The sequence below is a fragment of the Ovis canadensis genome, chromosome 26 (genome assembly GCF_042477335.2).
Source record: "Ovis canadensis isolate MfBH-ARS-UI-01 breed Bighorn chromosome 26, ARS-UI_OviCan_v2, whole genome shotgun sequence".
Taxonomy (NCBI): domain Eukaryota; kingdom Metazoa; phylum Chordata; class Mammalia; order Artiodactyla; family Bovidae; genus Ovis; species Ovis canadensis.
The window spans coordinates 50,546,263-50,568,034 of NC_091270.1; the positions used below are offsets into that span (position 1 = coordinate 50,546,263).

Genomic DNA, 21,772 nt, shown 5'->3' on the forward strand with positions numbered 1-21,772 from the left:
GACAAAGGGCCAAGGTGGTTGGTGGTGAACCTGGATGCAGAGAGATTAGATTATAGACAAGAATTCTGGGATAGACACATGGGCATGAACAAGAATGTGAAGATCTTTGTATTAATCAATCAGGTTAACAGTCATTAAAAAACAAACAAACAAAAACCCACTCACCATGGTTTAGGCACAGAACAACCAACTGGGCATAATGACTTTCTAGTTTATATCAGTTAGCACCTGTCATCATCCACCCAAGTACCTGTAGGATGAACTTTATTTTCTTTTATTCCTGTTTCTGAAACAACTGATTTTTTTTTTTCTGAGTTTGCCTTATCTCTTTCTTGACTACTTGCACCATTTGGTTAAATTCAGTCAAGAGTAATTAAGACACATTCTGTTTCCTGACCACCTTGCACAGGGAAGTAAGCTCACTAAAGACATTATTTACCTTTAAATTATTGAGAAGATAGTTTCTCAAAAAGTTTCAAAATTGCATACAGGGCATTACTCTCTTTCTTGCCATCTACTGGCAGGCTTCAATTGCAATGCCACATTTTAGGTGCATTTCACAGTAGAATTCCACATCTAGGTACCAGTCTTTCTGTTTATTGAAATGGAAATAAACCTCAAATCTTTGAGATTTATGTATCTAATACAATTACTCTGCTATATTCTGCTCTGCCTTCACTATGACACTCAAACTGATTAAAGAGCATCTACTTAAAGCCTTGCTTATCTTGCATTAAGCAAGATAAGAATATGGCACCCCATCTACTAATTCTGAAGGTTTTACCGCAACTGATGTTTCAAATCTCTCTTTTCATTAAGTAGAGCAAGTTACAAGGTCAAGCCTGATGTACATTGGACTAGGAAAGAGGCATTCCCACAGGGAGGGGTCAGGAAATTGTTTTTAACTATAAGATACTTTGCTATGATATAGATAATCATTTTCTATTTTCTATCAGATAAGACAATCATTTCTTTATATTTGCATTGACAGGGTGTGTGCTAAGTCTCTTCAGTGATATCCAACTCTGTTTGACCCCATGGACTGTAGCCCTCCAGACTTCTCTGCCCTTGGGATTCTCCAGGCAAGAATACTGGTGTGGGTTTCCATGTCCTCCTCCAGGCAGTCTTCCTGACCCAGTTATCAAATCTGCTGTCTCTTATCTCTCTTGTGTTGGCAGGAAGTTTCTTTACCATTAGAGCTACCTGGGAAGCCCATCGACAAGATACACATAGGAAAAAAAAAAAAAAAGCATGACCAAGACCACAATATTTTTGTTTATGCCATGAGTTTCATTAGCTTTTTATTGAGAAATATTTTATTTGCATTAAGAATAATAATTTAATGGACATGTTTTTCATTTTAAGGTGCTCAAGGTGCTCCATTTGCCTGTTTTGAAGAAGTTAACTCTTTGCATAATAGTTTTGGAAACTGTGGTTTTAAAAATTCCCAACCATTACCTTGTGAGCAAAAGTATGTATATAGAAAATGACTGTTTCATTGAATTATAAAATGTCTCTATTTCTTGTCAAGTGACACTAAATAGTAATGGACAATAAATTGTGTATCTGGAGAATAGTTTCAAATAACATTATGTATATTTTCCTTTTATGCAATTTAACTCTTTTTTACTTATCTTTTTTTCCCTGTTAATAAGGAGACTAAGAGAAGTTTGGTGTTTATTACTGAAGGTAGAAAGTGGGCTCAGTGCAGAGGGAACAGATGGAATCACTCATCTCCTAAACTGAGAGACACCTTCCCTGCCATCTCTTATCTTCCAAAATTTGGAAGAGAACACGTCCAAGATCATTTTTTAATGCTAGCATTTCCCTAATACCATAGACAGACAAGGGCATTACCAGAAGTGAAATAAGAGGCCAATATCCTTGATGAACATAGATGAAAATATTGACAAAAAAACAAATTTAACAAAACTTTAAAAGGAGCATAAACCATGATCCAGTGGATAATATTCCAGAGGTATAAGGATGGTTTCGTATCCACAAATCAATCGATGTGATACACCATATTAGTAAATAAAGGGATAAGAATCATATGATCATCTCAGTAGGTATAGAAAAAGCATTTGACAAAATTCAACATCCTTTCATTATAATAACTCTCTTCATATTAGTATAGAAGGACTGTACCTCAACATAATGAAAGCAATAAATGAAAACCCACAATTAACACTACACTTAAAAATAATAGCTGGTAGTATTACCCCTGACATCAAGATCATGGCAATAATGCCTTCTCTTGTCACTTCTGTTTGCTATAATACTGCTGTAATAATAAAAATGAACTCATAGAAACAGAGAGTAGAAAAGTAATCGCCAGTGGAAAACAAAAATTGGTAAAATGATACATGCTTTCAGTTGTAAGATGAATAAGATCTGAAGATCTAATGTATAACATGGTGAAAACACTATATAATTATTATATAATTAGGCAATAGAATTATATAATTATTATATAAATGAAATTTGCTGAGAGTAGAGCTTAAATGTATTCAAAATAGGATTTTTGTACACAAAAATAGGATAAATACATGAAATATTGAATGTATTAATTCACCTAACAGGGTGAATCATTTCACAATGTAAAGTGAAAGTGAAAGTCACTCAGTTGTATCCTACTCTTTGCAACCCCATGGATTATACAGTCCATGGAATTTTCCAGACTAGAATATTGGAGTGGGTAGCCTTTCCCTTATCCAGGAGATCTTCCCAACCCCGGGATCGAATCCAGGTCTCCTGTATTGCAGGTGTATTCTTAACCAGCTGAGCTACACGGGAAGCCCAGGAATACTGGAGTGGGTAGCCTATCGCTTCTCCAGTGGATCTTCCCAACCCAGAAATTGAACTGCTGTCTCCTGCATTCATGGGGTTGCAAGGAGTCAGACAGGACTTCACTTTCACTTTCACTTTCACTCCTGCATTGCAGGCAAATTCTTTACCAACTGAGCTATCAGGGAAGACCCTCAAAATGTATACATGTATCACATCATCAATTTGTATACTTTACATACTTTATAATCTTGTCAACTATACTTCAATAAAGCTAGAAAATAATAGCAGGAGATAAGTTCTGGAAATCTACTATACAACTTAATTCCTATAGCTTTTAAAAATATGTTATTGTATACTTAAACTTTTCCCCAAAGTTAAACCTTTTATTAACTGTTCTCACCACATCCATAAAATAATTATTATAATACAAAGGGCAAGAGGAAACTTTGGGAAGTGATGGATATGTCTATGTCCTTGATGATGCTAATAATTTCGTGGGCATGTCCTTATCTCCAAATTCAAGTTTTACACATAGGTATAGTTTTTTGGTGGTGACTATAAAGAGTCAGACATGACTGAGTGACTGAACTGAACTGAACTGATACCTTAAAATGCCTTAAAGAATAGTAACAGAGCCACATTCAAGAACTAAGAGAGGACATAAAGACAATGTTGATTTAAAAAAAAAAATAAAAGGACAGAAAGTAGGAAGAACATGTTAAAAAAAAACTGAGATAAAGTCAAATGCTCCAGAGGGAAGTAGGACTTTCTTTAACTCCTAGGAAAATATCAGAAAAAAATTTGTAAAACCCTTAGGAAAGTACCACACTCAGCATGGCTAAAAAGCAACTTGGTTCCTTTATGAAAAATACAAATGGCTGAAGAAGGTGTTTAGTTCAGTGGGACTAAGACAATATCCTGCACCATCTGCCTCCACATGAGTCTGCTACGGATTAATTATGATGTGTAGAGAATGCAGAAATTCCCACGTGCCCCAACACCGGAAAATTAACAGATTAAAAGAGGAAGCCTGGAATCATGAAGTGAATGCTGATGAAGGGAGATCTCATGAAGAGAGCCTGATAATCTCTAAAAGATGGAATATAACCAGCCACACCATATTAGAAAGCAATTGAGAGCAGACTGAGTTACACCACAGAGGATGCCCACAGAGGCAGGAGGTGGTGGTAAGTCAGCCTCAATTTCTCTCTGATGACCAGAGGTATGTGTGCACCATACATACATATCTTGGTCTAAGATACGGAAGAAGGAAAAGCAGAGGTGGAAGGAACTGTGAAAGTTAGCAAGCATGACAAGTGGACTTCATCTGAGATGATGGTAGCATATGAATTTTCCCAAAGTAAAATCACTAGATGAGATTGGAATTCAATAGCTCAATTCATCTGCTTTCAGCAGATTCTAGGAATTCAAGCAGATTGCCAGTTCCAAGAATTCAACCATAAATGCAAATTTTGAGAGAATGTACTTGGAAGAGGGGTTTGTATCTCAATAGCCAGACTAGAAAAAGATCTATCATGTAAAGTTGGTTTAAGATATTTTGAGATACATTCTATACAAAGAGAATAGAGCAACAATAAAAAGAAGTATTTCAATCTGAGAAACAAGAAAAATGAGACTGGAAGGAGAGAAACTTGGGAAAAGATTTGGAAATGGAATGCCACTCTCATTTCAGTCTTCACGTCTTGATGCGTTCTTGCTCAGTCATGTCTGACTCTTTTGCAACCCCATGGACTGTAGCTCACCAGGCTCCTCTGTCCGTGAAATTTTACGTACAAGAATACTGGAGTGGGTTGACATTCCTACTCTAGGGGATATTTCTAACCCAAGAACTGAACCCACATCTTAGCAGGCAGATTCTTTACCACTGTGTCACCTGAGAAGCCCTCACTTCTTGATACCATTAAACTAATCTCTGTTATTTTAAAAGGACCTCCCATGGAGAATTCCCCAGGAGTTCAATAGTTAGAACTCCATGCTTTCACTGCTGAGAGTATAGACTTAATCCCTGGTCAAGGGACCTAAGATCCTGCAAACCACAAAGCCAAATAAATTAAAAAAAAAAAAAAAGCCTCCCCATGGTCTTTTAGAACAAAGGGATGAAATTTTCCAATGAAAGACATTTAAAGAGATAACAGTGACATGCTCAACAAACACATATCAATAACTAAGAATTGTTTTTTCAACTGAGGATGAGAGTTGGTAGATTTGAGTGATTCCAAGAGCAGGAAGTGACATCAATTATTTTCCAGGGCATAAACTAGGAATATTGGAAGTCTCTTAGAGAAGCCAGTATTCTACCCATTGATAAGTAAATAAACTATTTATGGGATAAACTCTGGTAGGGCTTATGCCAAATATGGGGTCTAAAAGTTTCTGGATTCTCAGGGAAGGAATACAGAATGACTGGAAATAGCAACATATTCAAAGAATCTTGGGATCAAAAGGAACAGTCTGTATATTAGATTGATTTACTGACTAAAGATCATGGCCATTACAGTGAGCATAATTAGAAGGGTCTCAAAATATGCACAAAGTATAAATAAATGCAGTCAGCCACTCTCAACAAACCAGCAGACTGCTCAAGCTTTATCAAAGTGGGAGCAGGTGAGGAATTTTCTGAGTGTGACCGGCGTAATGGGCTAGATAACAAAACTGAGTACTTAAATGGGCAACAAAGGCATGTCTGAACATCTCAGTTCATTGTGTAGATTTCAGTTCTGCTGCTTCTGTGCCAATTAATCGTATCACATTCAGATGTGCACCCTAGTGTACAGTGACATTTGGCATTTTTCTGATATTTTTTACTGTTGGTTAAACAACATGTATGTTAGCATTGATGTGATACAATACTTATTTAAAACTTAAGTTTCATTAAAGGACAGAATGATAAGACATAGTTTTGTTTCCCCCTCTCCAGGGATGTTCTTTGTGGAAAGTTAGCTTGTGTTTGGCCACAAAATAGTACTTATAGAAGTGATGTTCGATCTGCAGTTTATTCATATTCCCAAGGACTTCTCTGCATAACTACTGCATCATCAGTGAGATCAGGTGGAGGAGATTATACCTATGTGGCTGATGGCACCGCGTGTGGTGCACAGATGGTAACAAGCATGTTCACTTGTATTTACCTGTGTTAAGTTATGTAATTATCAGATACTATATTCCATGATGACTATCCCAATCACACAGAAAGGATTTGAACCTGGCGCTGCCATTTAGTTCCCGTGTGATATTGAAAAGATCATTAAACTAAGCCTCGGTTATCAAATCACACTGACTTTTTGGATTAATCTGTCATCAGTCCTCATGGGAGAAGATGCATTTTTAAGCACAAGAGTCTACTGACAGTTGATTCTTTTTAGATCTTTGAATTCTAATGGCTTTAAATCATAAAATTCTAATTTTGTGTTTTTAATTTTTCGTACTTCAGAAAAATCATAATTGAGCATTCATATTTTATCTGTATTGTCAAAATATGAGTGTGAGAAATTTAGAGGACCCAAAGCAGAAGTCTGCCCTGGGAGAGCATAGCTATAGCGATGTACGAGCTCATGTTGCGATGTACATGTAGTACTATTTATGTAGCTAAAAAATAAAGGGAGAAGAAAAGTGATTCAGAAGCTCAGAGAGTCAGTCTGAAATACGAGTGCACACATTCCAGAAAATATAAGGCAGCAGTTGTAAATCAGTGTTTTATGTAAATGGCATTTAGTCCTTATGTATTAAAAATAAAAGCTTAAGACGATTAATCAAACAGCCAGTTTTTCTGTCTGCGTTGAGCAGTCCTATCCCCTTGGGAACTTGCCTCTTATGGTCAGCATCTTTAACATGGCTCCAATGCTCCCACTTCCTGATATTCACACCCCATGTAATCCTCTTCGTCTGTGTGTGCACTAGATATACTGACTGGCTTCTAAGAAAGAGAAGATGGTGAAAGTTATGGAATGTCATTTATAAGATGAGTTTTAAAAAAGACAGTGACTTCTGTTTGGCACGCACACTTTCTTTCTCTCACCTTCTCAGCTTGCTTGCTTTGCTAAAGCAATTTACATGGTGGAGAAACTCATATAGAAAAGCTTTTCATGGCATCGATTTTTCAATTTTTCCTTTCATAGAACATGTGTTTTGTGTCAAGTCTAATAAGCCTAGTTATAAGTTATAGTTAGAGTTATAAGCCCTGGGTCATGAAGATAGTCTCACAGATTTTTTTATTTCTAAAAATGTGTAATATTGTGTTTTACATTTAAGTTTGTTTTACATTTGGTTTATTTTCAGTTAATTTACTTTAACCTGAGGTTTAGGTTGAGGTTCACTTTTTTTTACTTTTGTCAAAAATGAATTGAGTATATATTTGTGAGTCTGTTTTTGGATTGTCTAGATTGTTATATTAATCTGCAGGTCTATATATCTACAAATATCATGTTCTCTTGATTACTTTAGCAATTTCAGTTCAGTTCAGTTCAGTGGCTCAGTCGTGTCTGACTCTTTGCGACCCCATGAATTGCAGCACGCCTGGCCTCCCTGTCCATCACCAACTTCCAAAGTTCACTCAAACTCACTTCCATCGCGTCGGTGATGCCATCCAGCCATCTCATCCTCTGTCATCCCCTTCTCCTCCTGCCCCCAATCTCTCCCAGCATCAGAGTCGTTTCCAATGAGTCAACTCTTTGCATGACGTGGCCAAAGTACTGGAGTTTCAGCTTTAGCATCATTCCTTCCAAAGAAATCCCAGGGTTGATCTCCTTCAGAATGGACTGGTTGGGTCTCCTTGCAGTCCAAGGCACTCTCAACAGTATTTTCCAACACCACAGTTCAAAGCATCAATTCTCTGTTTTCGATACGCTGTCTAAGTTGGTCATAACTTTCCTTCCAAGGAGTAAGCATCTTTTAATTTCATGGCTGCAATTACCATCTGCAGTGATTTTGGAGCCCCTCACCAAAAAATGTCTGACACTGTTTCCACTGTTTCCCCAACTGTTTCCGATGAAGTGATGGGACTGGATGCCATGATCTTTGTTTTCTGAATGTTGAGCTTTAAGCCAACTTTTTCACTCTCCTCTTTCACTTTCATCAAGAGACTTTTTAGTTCCTCTTTACTTTCTGCCATAAGGGTGGTGTCATCTGCATAGCTGAAGTTATTGATATTTCTCCTGGCAATCTTGATTCCAGCTTGTGCTTCTTCCAGCCCAGCATTTCTCACCATGTAGTCTGCATATAAGTTAAATAAGCAGGGGGATAATATACAGCCTTGACGTACTCCTTTTCCTATTTGGAACCAGTCTGTTGTTCCATGTCCAGTTCTAACTGTTGCTTCCTGACCTGCATATAGGTTTCTCAAGAGGCACGTCAGATGGTCTGGTATTCCCATCTTTTTCAGAATTTTCCACAGTTTATTGTGATCCACACAGTCAAAGGCTTTGGCATAGTCAATAAAGCAGAAATAGATGTTTTTCTGGAACTCTTGCTTTTTTGATGATCCAGCAGATGTTGGCAATTTGATCTCTGGTTCCTCTGCCTTTTCTAAAACCAGCTTGAACATCCAGAAGTTCACAGTTCAAGTATTGCTGAAGCCAGGCTTGGAGAATTTACTTTGCTAGCGTACGAGATGAGTGCGATTGTGAGGTAATTTGAGCATTCTTTTGGCATTGCCTTTCTTTGGGATTGGAATGAAAACAGACCTTTTCCAGTCCTGTGGCTACTGCTGAGTTTTCCAAATTTGCTGACATATTGAGTGCAGCAGTTTCACAGCATCATTTTTCAGGATTTGAAATAGCTCAACTGGAATTCCATCACCTCCACTAGCTTTGTTCACAGTGATGCTTTCTAAGGCCCGCTTGACTTAGTAAGCTTTAATAATAAGCAGAGTGATTCTTCTCAGTTTACTTTTCTTTCAAAATATAGTTTTGGTTATTCTAGGCCCTGCACTTTTCAATATAAACTGTAAAATAAACTTATGCCGTGCCATGCTAAGTTGCTTCAGTCTTGTCTGACTCTTGCAACCCTATGGACTGTAGTCTGCCAGGTTTCTCTGTCCATGGGATTCTCCAGGCAAGAATTCTGGAGTGGGTTGCCATGCCCTCCTCCAGGGGATCTTCCTGACCCAGGGGTTTGAACCTGGGTCTATGTCTCTTGCATTGACAGGCAGGTTCTTTTCTGCTAGCACTGCTTAAAGTGGGTGGCAAAAGAATACTGGAGTGGGTAGCATATCCCTTTTCCAGTGGACCTTCCCCATTCAAGAATCCAACCAAGGTCTCCTGCATTGCAGGTAGGTTCTTTGCCAACTGAGCTATCAGAGAAGCCCTATTAGTTGTTCAGTCATATCTAACTCTTTGTGATGCCATGGACTGTAGCCAGCCAGGCTCCTCTGTCCATGGATTTCTCCAGGCAAGAATACTGGAGTGAGTTGCCCTATCCTCCTTTAGGGGAATCTTCCTGAACCAGGGATCGAACCCATGTCTCCTATGGCTTCCTCATTGTAGGTGGATTCTTTACCTCTGAGCCACTGGGGAAGCTCAAATAAACTTTTATGAGACAACATAAAACTCTTCAGAAATTCAATAAGAATTATGTTAAAACTGTAGTTTAATTTGGGAAGAATGAATATCTTTATTATGTTGAATTTTTCAATGCATGAAAATGGTAAGTCGCCTCAATTATTTAAGTAGTCATTGATTTCTTTCATGAGCATTTTATAATTTTTAAGGTATAGATGTTGTGTATCTTCTATTTGACTGCATGTCAACATTTTATTCACTTTGGAGTAAGTATAACTGACATTGTGTTTTTAATTTCATCTTTCACATGTTTATATAAATGTAATTTTCAATATGTTCAACGTGCACCCAAAACCTTGCTGAATTATTTTGTTATTTCTAGAACATTTTTGTAGAATCCTTAGAATTTTGTATGTAGACAATCACTTCATTTTCAAATAAAGACAGGTTTTTTTGTTTATTTTGTTTTTTGTTTGTTTGTTTTTTCTGCTGCTGATGCTAAGTTGCTTCAGTCGTGTCTGACTCTGTGCAACCCCGTAGATAACCTCCCACCAGGCTCCCCTGTCCCTGGGATTCTCCAGGCAAGAACACTGGAGTGGGTTGCCATTTCCTTCTCCAATGCATGAAAGTGAAAGTGAAATCTCAGTCGTGTCCAACTGTTAGCGACCTCATGGACGGCAGCCCACGAGGCTCCTCCATCCATGGGATTTTCCAGGCAAGAGTACTGGAGTGGGGTGCCATTGCCTTCTCCACGTAACTTTTATTTGTTTCCTTGCTTATTCCACTGGCTAAAACTTCATGTATTATGTTTAATAAAAGTCTTGAGAATAGACACACTTGCTTTCTTCCTCATTAAGGGGAAAACATTGTCGTTTACAGTCAGTTGTTTTACTAGGAGTAGGTTTGAATATGACCCTTAGCAACTTGAGTAAATTCCCTTGTATTCCTTGTTCACTCAGATTTGATTTTTTCATTACAAATAGATGTTGAATGTTGTCAAATACTTTTACTTTGTCAATTGATATAACTATGTGACTTGTATTCTTTTATAGTTCTGTTTCATCTAGATGATCTGAAAAGCAATATTAATGGTATTTGAGAAATCTAGATTCCTAAGAAAGATTGGAATTTGTAAAGATAGGGCATTTTCCCTTATTGTAGGTTAGTTATGTAGTTTGATAAAAATGAGGAAGCATAGGTGATTAAATTCACATGGAGAATTTTGGAAAATGGATCAAGATTGCCAGAGACTTTGATCATGACTGTTATCTAGGAGACTTAAGGGTGCCAAACACCTCTGCGCAAGTTTTTCTCTTAACGTTTTAAATTGGATAAAATGTACATAGCATAAAATTCACACTTTTAACCATTTTCAAGTATCCAATTCAATGGCATTAAGTGCATTCGCTTGACCATATATAATCTGTTTCACTAGTCAGTTTGTCTGAATTTATGCCAGAACCACGTGGTTTTCATATAGTGCTTACTTTTTTTTTTTTAAACTGAAGTATAGTTGCTTTACACTGCTGTGTCAGTTTCTGCTGTACAACAAAGGGAACCACCTTATGTATACATATACCCTCTCTTTTTTGGATTTCCTTCCCATCTAGGTCATGACAGGGCACTGAGCAGAGTTCCCTGTGCTATACAGTAGGTTCTCATTGGCTTTCTATCTTATGTATAGTATCCATAGTGTATTATATGTCCATCCCAATCTCCCAACTCATCCCACCCCTCCTCACCCTTGGTACTTATGCATTTGTTTTCTATGCTAGTGTCTCTATTTCTGCTTTGCAAATAAGATCATCTATACCATTTTTCTAGATTCCAGATATATGCTTTGATATATGATATTTTTTTTTCTTTCTGATTTACTTCACTCTGCATGATGCTCTTGAGGTCCATCCATGTCTCTGCAAATGAGAATTTTGTTCATTTTTATGTCTGAATAATATTCCATTGTATGTATGTATCACATTTTCTTTATCCATTTCTCTGTTGATCAACATTTTAGTTGCTTCCATGTTCTGGCTATTGTAAAGAGTGCTGCTATGAACACTGTATATGTCTTTTCAAATTATGGTTTTCTCTGAATATATATAGAAGAGTGGGATTGGTGGATCATATGCCAAATCTATTTCTAGTTTTTTAAGGAACCTCCATACTGTTCTCCATAGTTGCCGCATAAATTTACATTCTCATCAATGTGCATTGAGGTTTCCTTTTCTCCAAAAGGTCTCCATCGTTTATTGTTTGTTGAGTTCTTGATGGTGGCCATCCTGACCTGTGTGAGGTGATATCCTGCTGTAGTTTTGATTTGCATTTCGCTGATTTTTAGTGATGTTGAACATCTTTTCATGTATTTGTTTGTCATCTATATGTCTTTGGAGAAATATCTATTTAGGTCTTATTTTTTATTACTATTTTTTATATTGAGCTTAATGAACTGTTTGTATATTTTGAAGATTAATTGTCAATTGCTTCATTTGCAAATATTTTCAACTATTCTGAGGGTAGACATTTTGTCACATTTATAGTTTCTTTTACGGTGCAAAGAAAGCCTTCTTCAGTGATCAATGCAAAGAAATAGAGGAAAAGAACACAATGGGAAAGACTAGAGATCTCTTCAAGAAAATTAGAGATACCAAGGGAACATTTCATGCAAAATGGGCTCGATAAAGAACAGAAATGGCATGAACCTAACAGAAGCAGAAGATATTAAGAAGAGGTGGCAAGAATACACAGAAGAACTGTACAAAAAAGATTTTCATGACCCGGATAATCACGATGGTGTGATCACTCATCTAGAGCTAGACATCTTGGAATGTGAAGTCAAGTGGGCCTTAGAAAGCATCACTATGAACAAAACTAGTGGAGGTGATGGAATTCCAGTTGAGCTATTTCAAATCCTGAAAGATGATGTTGTGAAAGTGGTGCACTCAATATGCCAGCAAATTTGGAAAACTCAGCAGTGGCCACAGGACTGGAAAAGGTCAGTTTTCATTCCAATCCCAAAGAAAGGCAATGCCAAAGAATGCTCAAACTATCGCACAATTACAATCATCTCACACGCTAGTAAAGTAATGCTCAAAATTCTCCAAGCCAGGCTTCAGCAATAAGTGAACCATGGACTTCCTGATGTTCAAGCTTGTTTTAGAAAAGGCAGAGGAACCAGATATCAAATTGCCAACATCTGCTGGATCATCAAAAAAGCAAGAGAGTTCCAGAAAAACATCTATTTCTGGTTTATTGACTATGCCAAAGCCTTTGACTGTGTGGATCACAATAAACTGTGGAAAATTATGAGAGAGATGGGAATACCAGACCACCTGACCTGCCTCTCGAGAAATCTGTATGCAGGTCAGGAAGCAACAGTTAGAACTGGACATGGAACAACAGACTGGTTCCAAATAGGAAAAGGAGTATGTCAAGGCTGTATATTGTCTCCCTGCTTATTTAACTTATATGCAGAGCACATCACGAGAAACGCCAGACTGGAAGAAACACAAGCTGGAATCAAGATTGCCAGGAGAAATATCAATCACCTCAGATATGCAGATGACACCACCATTATGGCAGAAAGTGAAGAGGAGCTTAAAAGCTTCTTGATGAAAGTGAAAGAGGAGAGTGAAAAAGTTGGCTTAAAGCTCAACATTCAGAAAACAAAGATCATGGCATCTGGTCCCATCACTTCATGGGAAATAGATGGGGAAACAGTAGAAACAGTGTGAGACTTTATTTTTGGGGGCTCCAAAATCACTGCAGATGGTGATTACAGCCATGAAATTAAAAGACGCTTACTCCTTGGAAGAAAAGTTATGACCAACCTAGATAGCATATTCAAAAGCAGAGACATTACTTTGCCGACTAAGATCCGTCTAGTCAAGGCTATGGTTTTTCCAGTAGTCATGTATGGATGTGAGAGTTGGACTGTGAAAAAAGCTGAGTGCCGAAGAATTGATGCTTTTGACCTGTGGTGTTGGAGAAGACTCTTGAGAGTCCCTTGGACTGCAAGGATATCCAACCTGTCCATTCTGAAGGAGATCAACCCTGGGATTTCTTTGGAAGGAATGATGCTAAAGCTGAAACTCCAGTACTCTGGCCACCTCATGTGAAGAGTTGACTCACTGTGCAAAAGTTGATTTTTTTTTTTTTAATATAGAACACTTCATGTATTTCAGTGTCACTCTTGCATCAGTCAGTCAGTCAGTCAGTTCAGTCACTCAAGTCGTGTCCGGTTCTTTACGACCCCAAGAATCACAGCACGCCAGGCCTCCCTGTCCATCACCATTTCCTAGAGTTCACCCAAACTCATGTCCATTAAGTCGGTGATGCCATCCAGCCATCTTATCCTTGGTCGTCCCCTTTTCCTCCTGCCCCCAATCCCTCCCAGCATCAGAGTCTTTTCCAGTGAGTCAACTCTTCACGTGAGGTGTCCAAAGTATTGGAGTTTCAGCTTTAGCATCAGTCCTTCCAATGAACACCCAGGACTGATCTCCTTTAGGATGGATTGGTTGGATCGCCTTGCAGTCCAAGGGACTCTCAAGAGTCTTCTCCAACACCACAGTTTAAAAGCATCAATTCTTCGGCACTCAGCCTTCTTCACAGTCCAGTTCTCACATCCATACATGACCACTGGAAAAACCATAGCCTTGACTATGGAGCTATGTTGATCTTCTCTGTGTCATTCCAATTTTAGTATATGTGCGGCTGAAGTGAACACTACAGTAAGTTTTGAAATCAAGAAGTGTGAGTCCTCCAATTTTGTTCTTTTTAAAGACTGTTTTAGCTATATAGAATCTCTTGTGATTCCATGTGCATTTTATGATGAGTTTTTCTATTTATGAAAAAGCTATCTGTCTTGAAATTTTGACAGATTGCATTGAATTTATAGAAGCTTTGGATAGTATTGATATATTAATAATATTATATCTTCCACGCCATATACACAGGATAAATTTTATTTTTCTGGTTTTAAATTTTTTTTTTTAGTATTTCTTTCAGTTTTCAATGTATGCTTCTTGGTTAATTTTAATTGTCTAATAATAGTGGATGCTATTCTTTATAGAACTGTATTCTTTTTTTTTTTTTTAATTTTTAGTTTTTTATTTTTTAAATTTTAAAATCTTTAATTCTTACATGCAGAACTGTATTCTTAATTTCCTTTTTAGAATGTCCATTGTTACAGAAATGTCTTTAGTTTTGTATGTTAATATTTTATCCTGAAATTTTACTGAATTGTTGATTAGTTCTAACAAACTTTTGTGTATGTGGAGTCTTTAGAGTTGACATACAAGATTATATCACCTGCAAAGAGATAATTTTACTTGTTTATTTATAATGTGTGTACTTTTCATATTTTCTTGCCTGATTGCTCTGGCTAACACTTCCAATATTATATCCAAGAGAAACAGCAAAAATAGATGGTTTACACAGCATTATTTACTCATTGGCTATATGTTAATTTTCAGGAAATAATTGGAAAATGCTAAATTTCATTCTTCTTTTCAATGATTTCATCATGTGTTACACTGATGTATTTAAAGAAGTCAAGAGAATATATGTTACAACCTTAGCTTAAAAAATAGAGAAAAGTAAATGAAGGGAAAAAATGACTAATTTAACCCCTGATTAACCACTTCAGCATTACTAGGGTTTTGCAATGCATACATGTTAGGTTAAAATATTTCTCTTGATGGACTATTATAGTTAGTATTATAACAAGGATTTATGATAATTTACCATCCAAAATAATAATTTACATTTACACTGAAACTAAAATAATAAATTATTTTCCAGTTTTTGAGCAGACAAATCATTAATATTAATCTAACCAATTATTCATAGCAGAACATTAACTCCCATAATGGTGATTCTCATTTCAGTTCCCAACTGTAAGCATTAAAACCAAAATTATATGGCATCACTGCATAAACTGTGTTTAGGCAAACATGCTCCGATTTTATTTTTTTAACTCTTACTATTGTTTAGATTTTTGTATTGGATTGATAGAATCTTTGTTCCAAAATCAGAGTGATGCATAATATAAAGTCTCAGCAAGTATGTCTTCTGTTCTTTTGTATACACACGATAAAGTTAATTCTTTCCTTGTGTCAGATTTGTAAATAACTATGTAATATTGCTTGTTTTGTTTTAGTATTGTATAAATAAAACCTGCAAAGAAGTTCCTTTAATGGGATATAATTGTAATGCCACTATAAAATGCAGAGGAAATGGGGTAAGCTACTTTTGTTTTGGTAATTCTAAATTTTATGTTATTTTTTGAGTAATTCAAAGTGAAAAATCTATCCTGTTTAGGAGAAATGAAAATCTAAGTTCCTCTTTTATCCAGTCTTGCCTAGGAATAGCTAACTAATGTAAAGAAAATCAGCTGATTACCAACCAATCAAAACACTATTTAGTGAACTGTACTATATGTGTACTGAATTTATTGTAAGCACTCAAAACTTATGAATTGGTAACACATTTAAATTTAAAAAAAATCATTTTCTCATGCAAATGAATGCATATTTTACTATATTGTGAATATATGTCTTCTTCATACTCTTCATAGTTAAAATTTAAAGCTATATAGTATTTTACAGAAGATATTCTTAAAGACATGTTAGAGAATTTCTGAAGTTTTTATGAAGAGGCTTCTATAAGAAAGTATCTTTATGCAAAAAACATTTTTTTTTCTCAACTGTTTATCCATTTTAACCTGGCAATACAGATTTGTAGTTACTTTTGCATTGAATATTTACTTCTTAAAAATGTATAACTTGGGTCCCTTGTTTTACTACTTTCCAAAAAGGAAATCAGTGTATGATTTGGTCAACATTACAGAAATGAAATCAAATTTATCAGTACTCAGTTTTGTAATATTCAAGAGAGTGCCAGAAAAAACATCTATTTCTGCTTTATTGACTGCCAAAGCCTTTGACTGTGTGGATCACAATAAACTGTGGAAAATTCTTCAAGAGATGGAAATACCAGACCACCTGACCTGCCTCTTGAGAAATCTGTATGCAGGTCAGGAAGCAACAGTTAGAACTGGACATGGAACAACAGACTGGTTCCAAATAGGAAAAGGAGTATGTCAAGGCAGTATATTGTCACCCTGCTTATTTAACTTATATGCAGAGCACATCACGAGAAACGCTGGACTGGAAGAAACACAGGCTGGAATCTAGATTGCCGTGAGACTTATCAATAACCTCAGATATGCAAATGACACCACCATTATGACAGTAAAGAGGAACTAAAAAGCCTCTTGATGAAAGTGAAAGAGGAGAGTGAAAAAGTTGGCCTAAAGCTCAACATTCAGAAAATGAAGATCATGGCATCTGGTCCCATCACTTCATGGGAAATAGATGGGGAAACAGTGGACAGTGTGAGACTTTATTTTTTTGGGCTCCAGAATGACTGCAGATGGTGCCTGCAGCCATGAAATTAAAAGACGCTTACTCCTTGGAAGAAACGTTATGACCAACCTAGATAGCATATTCAAAAGTAGAGACATTACTTTGCCGACTAAGGTCCATCTAGTCAAGGCTATGGTTTTTCCTGTGGTCATGTATGGATGTGAGAGTTGGACTGTGAAGAAGGCTGAGTGCCAAAGAATTGATGCTTTTAAACTGTGGTGTTGGAGAAGACTCTTGAGAGTCCCTTGGACTGCAAGGAGATCCAACCAGTCCATTCTGAAGGAGATCAACCCTGGGATTTCTTTGGAAGGAATGATGCTAAAGCTGAAACTCCAGTACTTTGGCCACCTCATGCAAAGAGTTGACTCATTGGAAAAGACTCTGATGCTGGGAGGGATTGGGGGCAGGAGGAGAAAGGGACGACCATGAATGAGATGGCTGGATGGCATCATGGACTCGATGGACGTGAGTCTGAGTGAACTCCGGGAGTTGGTGATGAACAGGGAGGCCTGGTGTGCTGCGATTCATGGGGTTGGAAAGAGTCGGACACGACTGAGCAACTGAACTGAACTGAATATTCAGTATTACAATTTACTTGATTGGTTTTAGAAGATATAGAATGCTGATGCTTTGTCTTGAATTTTCTATGAAACTTCTCTGTAAACAAGGTTAGCTACATTTTCATGTTTTGTTTTTTACGTTCATTGTTGTTCGTTTTAATTGTTATCATTGTTGGTCTGATCTTTTGCTCTTCTTTGTTCAATTCTCTGCTTTAAGCCTTCAGCCTCAGTATTTTTTGTAAAATCTCAAACCAAACTTATAGGTTGCAGTTTATTGATAGATTTTGTTTAGCTGTAATTAACATACAATATCATATTAGTTTCAAGTGTCAGTTCAGTTCAGTCACTCAGTTGTGTCCGACTCTTTGTGACCCCATGGATTGCAGCACACCAGACCTCCCTGTCACCAACTCCCGGAGTTTACTCAAACTCATGTCCATTGAGTCAGTGATGCCATCCAACCATTGTATCATCTGTCGTCCCCTTCTCCTCCTGCCTTCAATCTTTCCCAGCATCAGGGTCTTTTCAAATGAGTCAGTTCTTCATATCAGGTGTCTAGAGTATTGGAGTTTCAGCCTCAGCATCAGTCCTTCCAATGCATATTCTGGACTGGTTTCTTTTAGGATGGCCTGGTTGGATCTCCTTGCAGTCTAAGGAATCTCAAGAGTCTTCTCCAACACCACAGTTCAAAAGCATCAACACTTCAGTGCTCAATTTTCTTTTTAGTCCAACTCTTTCATCCATATATGACTGCTGAAAAATGATAGCTTTGACTAGAATGACCTTTGTCATAATTTGATATTTTACACATTACAAAATTAACATTCCAGTAAGACTAGGTTTATGTATATTCTATTTTATAGTAAAACGTTTTATTTAAAAAATACTTTGATGTTCCTAAGAGATTTGGCCTATTATGTTAATTTTTTTTCTTAAAATTTATAAGGAATTTATTTATTTAGATTTTATATTCTAGATAAATGTTGTTTCTGACATGACATTGTTCACCTATTTTAATGGGAGAGATAGGGTGCTGGAATACCACTTTAAAGTAGAGAGAAATATATCTTGTGCAGTATGCATTTAGAGTTCTAGCATATCAACAATACAAAAATGTTGTCTTTCCACATTAAAAAAAAAAACAAAAACGCTCACTCTGTTGGCACAAAATTATTGTTTTAGTTCTGCTCTCCCAAAACTTTGTAAGCTCAGTTGGACTGTTCTATTTCCTTCAGTCCTGTCAAAGAGAAATATGATGGTAGTTTAATTCCATTGTATTTGTGCTGAATGTTGTGAGATTACCTTTCTTCATTTTCTGACATTAGAAATATTACTGACAAGTGACTAAGGTATATGTTTTCATTTCATTTTTTCTGCTAAGAACTCCTTGGGTTAGAAAGATGCCCTGAAGAAGGAAATGGCAACCCACTCCAGTATTTTTACATGGGAAATCACATGGACAGAGGAGCCTGGTGGGCTACAGTCATGGGGTTACAAAAAGTCAAACACGATTTAGAGACTAAACACTAAAAAGTCAAATTATATATCTAGTCTGAAATAGCAAGTCATTCTTCACTTAATAAAATTTAATAATATTTATTTGTTTATTGCTTCTGCTCTAGCTGGCCATCCTTTTTCTTTCACTACATTAGTAAAAATGTAATGATGGTAACCTCTGTTATTTATGTTAAATCAGGATAGCAGAAATTTGGGGATTAGATTTGAAATATGAAATAAATGATATTTTACTCTTAATTTCAAAATTTTACATTAAAATATTTATCACCAGTGCATTGTGTGTGTATGTGTGTGCTCAGCTGTGTCCAACTCTGCAACCCCATGGACCATAACCAGCCAGCCTCCTTTGTCTATGGGATTTTCCAAGCCAGAATTCTAGAGTGGGTTGCCATTTCCTAATCCAAGGGATCTTCCCAAACCAAGGTTGAACCCACATCTCTTGTGCCTGCTGCATTGGCAGGCAGATTCTTTACCACTAAGGCCACCTGGGAAGTTGGGCTACACTAAATATCAAAAAAAAAAAAGAAGAAGAAGAAGAAGAAATATTGACGTGTAAATTAGAACAACACTTTGGATTTCAGTATTATAAATAAAACTCATTGAAATCACTTTTGATATGTAGGGAAAAGAAATTTAATATTTCAATAATCTTTCAGTTCAGTTCAGTCACTCAGTCATGTCCGACTCTTTGCGACCCCATGAATCACAGCATGCCAGGCCTCCCTGTCCAACACCAACTCCCGGAGTTCACTCAAACTCATGTCCATCGAGTCAGTGATGCCATCCAGCCATCTCATCCTCTGTCGTCCCCTTCTCCTCCTGCCCCCAATCCCTCCCAACATCAGGGTCTTTTCCAATGAGTCAACTCTTTGCATCAGGTGGCCAAAATATTGGAGTTTCAGCTTCAACATCAGTCCTTCCAGTGAACACTCAGGACTGATCTCCTTGAGGATGGACTGATTGGATGTCCTTGCAGTCCAAGGGACTCTCAAGAGTCTTCTCCAACACCACAGTTCAAAAGCATCAATTCTCCAGTTTCATCCACAGAGATGATATGGGGTGGGAGGTGGGAAGGGGGTTCATGTTTGGGAACTCATGTACACCCATGGTGGATTCATGTCAACGTATGGCAAAACCAATACAGTATTGTAAAGAAAAATAAAGTAAAAATAAAATTTTTTTTAAAAAAAGCATCAATTCTTCAGCGCTCAGCTCTCTTCACAATCCAACTCTCACATCCATATATGATCACTGGAAAAACCATAGCCTTGACTAGATGGATCTTTGTTGGCAAAGTAATGTCTCTGCTTTTGAATATGCTATCTAGGTTGGTCATAACTTTTCTTCCAAGGGGTAAGCGTCTTTTAATTTCATGGCTGCAATCAACATCTGCAGTGATTTTGGAGCCCCCCCCAAAATAAAGTCTGACACTGTTTCTACTGTTTCCCCACCTACCTGCCATGAAATCATGGGATCAGATGCCATGATCTTCATTTTCTGAATGTTGACCTTTAAGCCAAGCCAACTTTTTCACTCTCCACTTTCACTTTCCTCAAGAGGCTTTTTAGTTCCTCTTTGCTTTCTGCCCTAAGGCTGGTGTCATCTGCATATCTGAGGTTATCGATATTTTCCCCACCTATCTTGACTCCAGCTTGTGCTTCCTCCAGCCTGCCCGGGTCCAGCCCCAGTGGATCCAGGGAATTCGAAGGGGGGACAGAGTCGGTGTCTTAGAAAAGAATTATTTAATTAGAGATATAAAGAGAGATTAGGAAAGAATGGTGTAGTAGGAAAATTAATGGAGAAAAGAGGCTGAATAACTTGGTTTATGCAGAAAACCAATAAAACTCCAAGACAAGGAGTTTGCACCACCTACATAGGCCACTGGCACCCACTTGAAGAGTGGAGGGTGACCTGCCTTGGACTCCCTCTCGCGTGGGTCTTAGAAGCCAGGGCAAGTAAGTAGACATGGCGAGCCTCCACGCTCCAGATGGGAATTCAGCCAGAAAAAAAGAGAATGAAAAGAGACCACACGAGAAAAACCAGTCTTTCCAGGAACTGGTCCGTCTCTTTATTTTTCAGATCCGCTTATATACTTTTGTTACACATAGAGATGGAATTCAGAGTCACGCAGGGTCAGCAGACCTGACCCTTATCAAAATCAGGTGCTTTATACAAATGTCTTAGGGGCTTTACATCATCTTACGGCCATGAGGCCTGCTGAAATTTTATGGCCCTTTCTGATAACGGTCAGTCAACCTTAAAACTTATTCTTCCTGGGGTGAATTTTTCTTAAACCAAGTGCCACCCTCCTAAGGCACGCGATAAAGTTGCATTCCTATAGGGTGAAGGTGCAGTGGGTTACAATTAAGAAAATAATTTACTTAGCCTAAGGTTTAACATGAATTAATATCAAAGGTTAATACTTACTTCTCTTATATGCTAGTTATATTCATTAATGTGTATGAGGGCAGGGGATATGGAGACTTAGCGGCAAACATTGGCCCAATAAATAAAAAATCCTTCACCAATATAATTCCTAATCAACCCACTATACTATACTAATAATTTTCTAACTTCTCAAAAGAATCTGTGTTTAGAAAGTTTAAAGCATCTTGTGCCTCTCACAGTTGGGAGGCTGTGAACAATCACATGTGGCCGGACGAGCCTGTCAGGCAGGCTAGAGAACTTTCAGAGGAGTTTGTGAACTGAAACACTCTTGTCATGCCCAGGAATTTTATTAGCTGGAGCTTTAAGTTAACTCTTTCTCAGAGAGAGATTGAGGGGGGACAGCCCCCCAAAATGTCAAAAGTGTAAGTGAAAGCATAAAGCAATAAAGTAGGCAGACTCTGGTTTTGGGAGAAGATGCTCGAGAATTTCCAGGGGGACTCCTGAGGCTCAATCCCGCCTTTGCATATGTCGAGCCTCCTTCTTCATGACCTTTGCCATGGGCAGAGTTTCTCACACT

General features: G+C 37.4%; 1 protein-coding gene across 1 annotated transcript in view; it reads left to right on the forward strand.

Moving 5' to 3' along the window:
• The window catches only part of ADAM18 (ADAM metallopeptidase domain 18), a 120,221-nt gene that overhangs the window by 78,989 nt on the left and 19,460 nt on the right, over window positions 1-21,772 (forward strand). Inside the window, exons 15-17 of the mRNA XM_069572949.1 lie at window positions 1,366-1,471; window positions 5,729-5,912; window positions 15,463-15,543. Of these exons, the coding sequence (XP_069429050.1) occupies window positions 1,366-1,471; window positions 5,729-5,912; window positions 15,463-15,543 (371 nt within the window). The remainder of the gene's footprint in view (window positions 1-1,365; window positions 1,472-5,728; window positions 5,913-15,462; window positions 15,544-21,772) is intronic.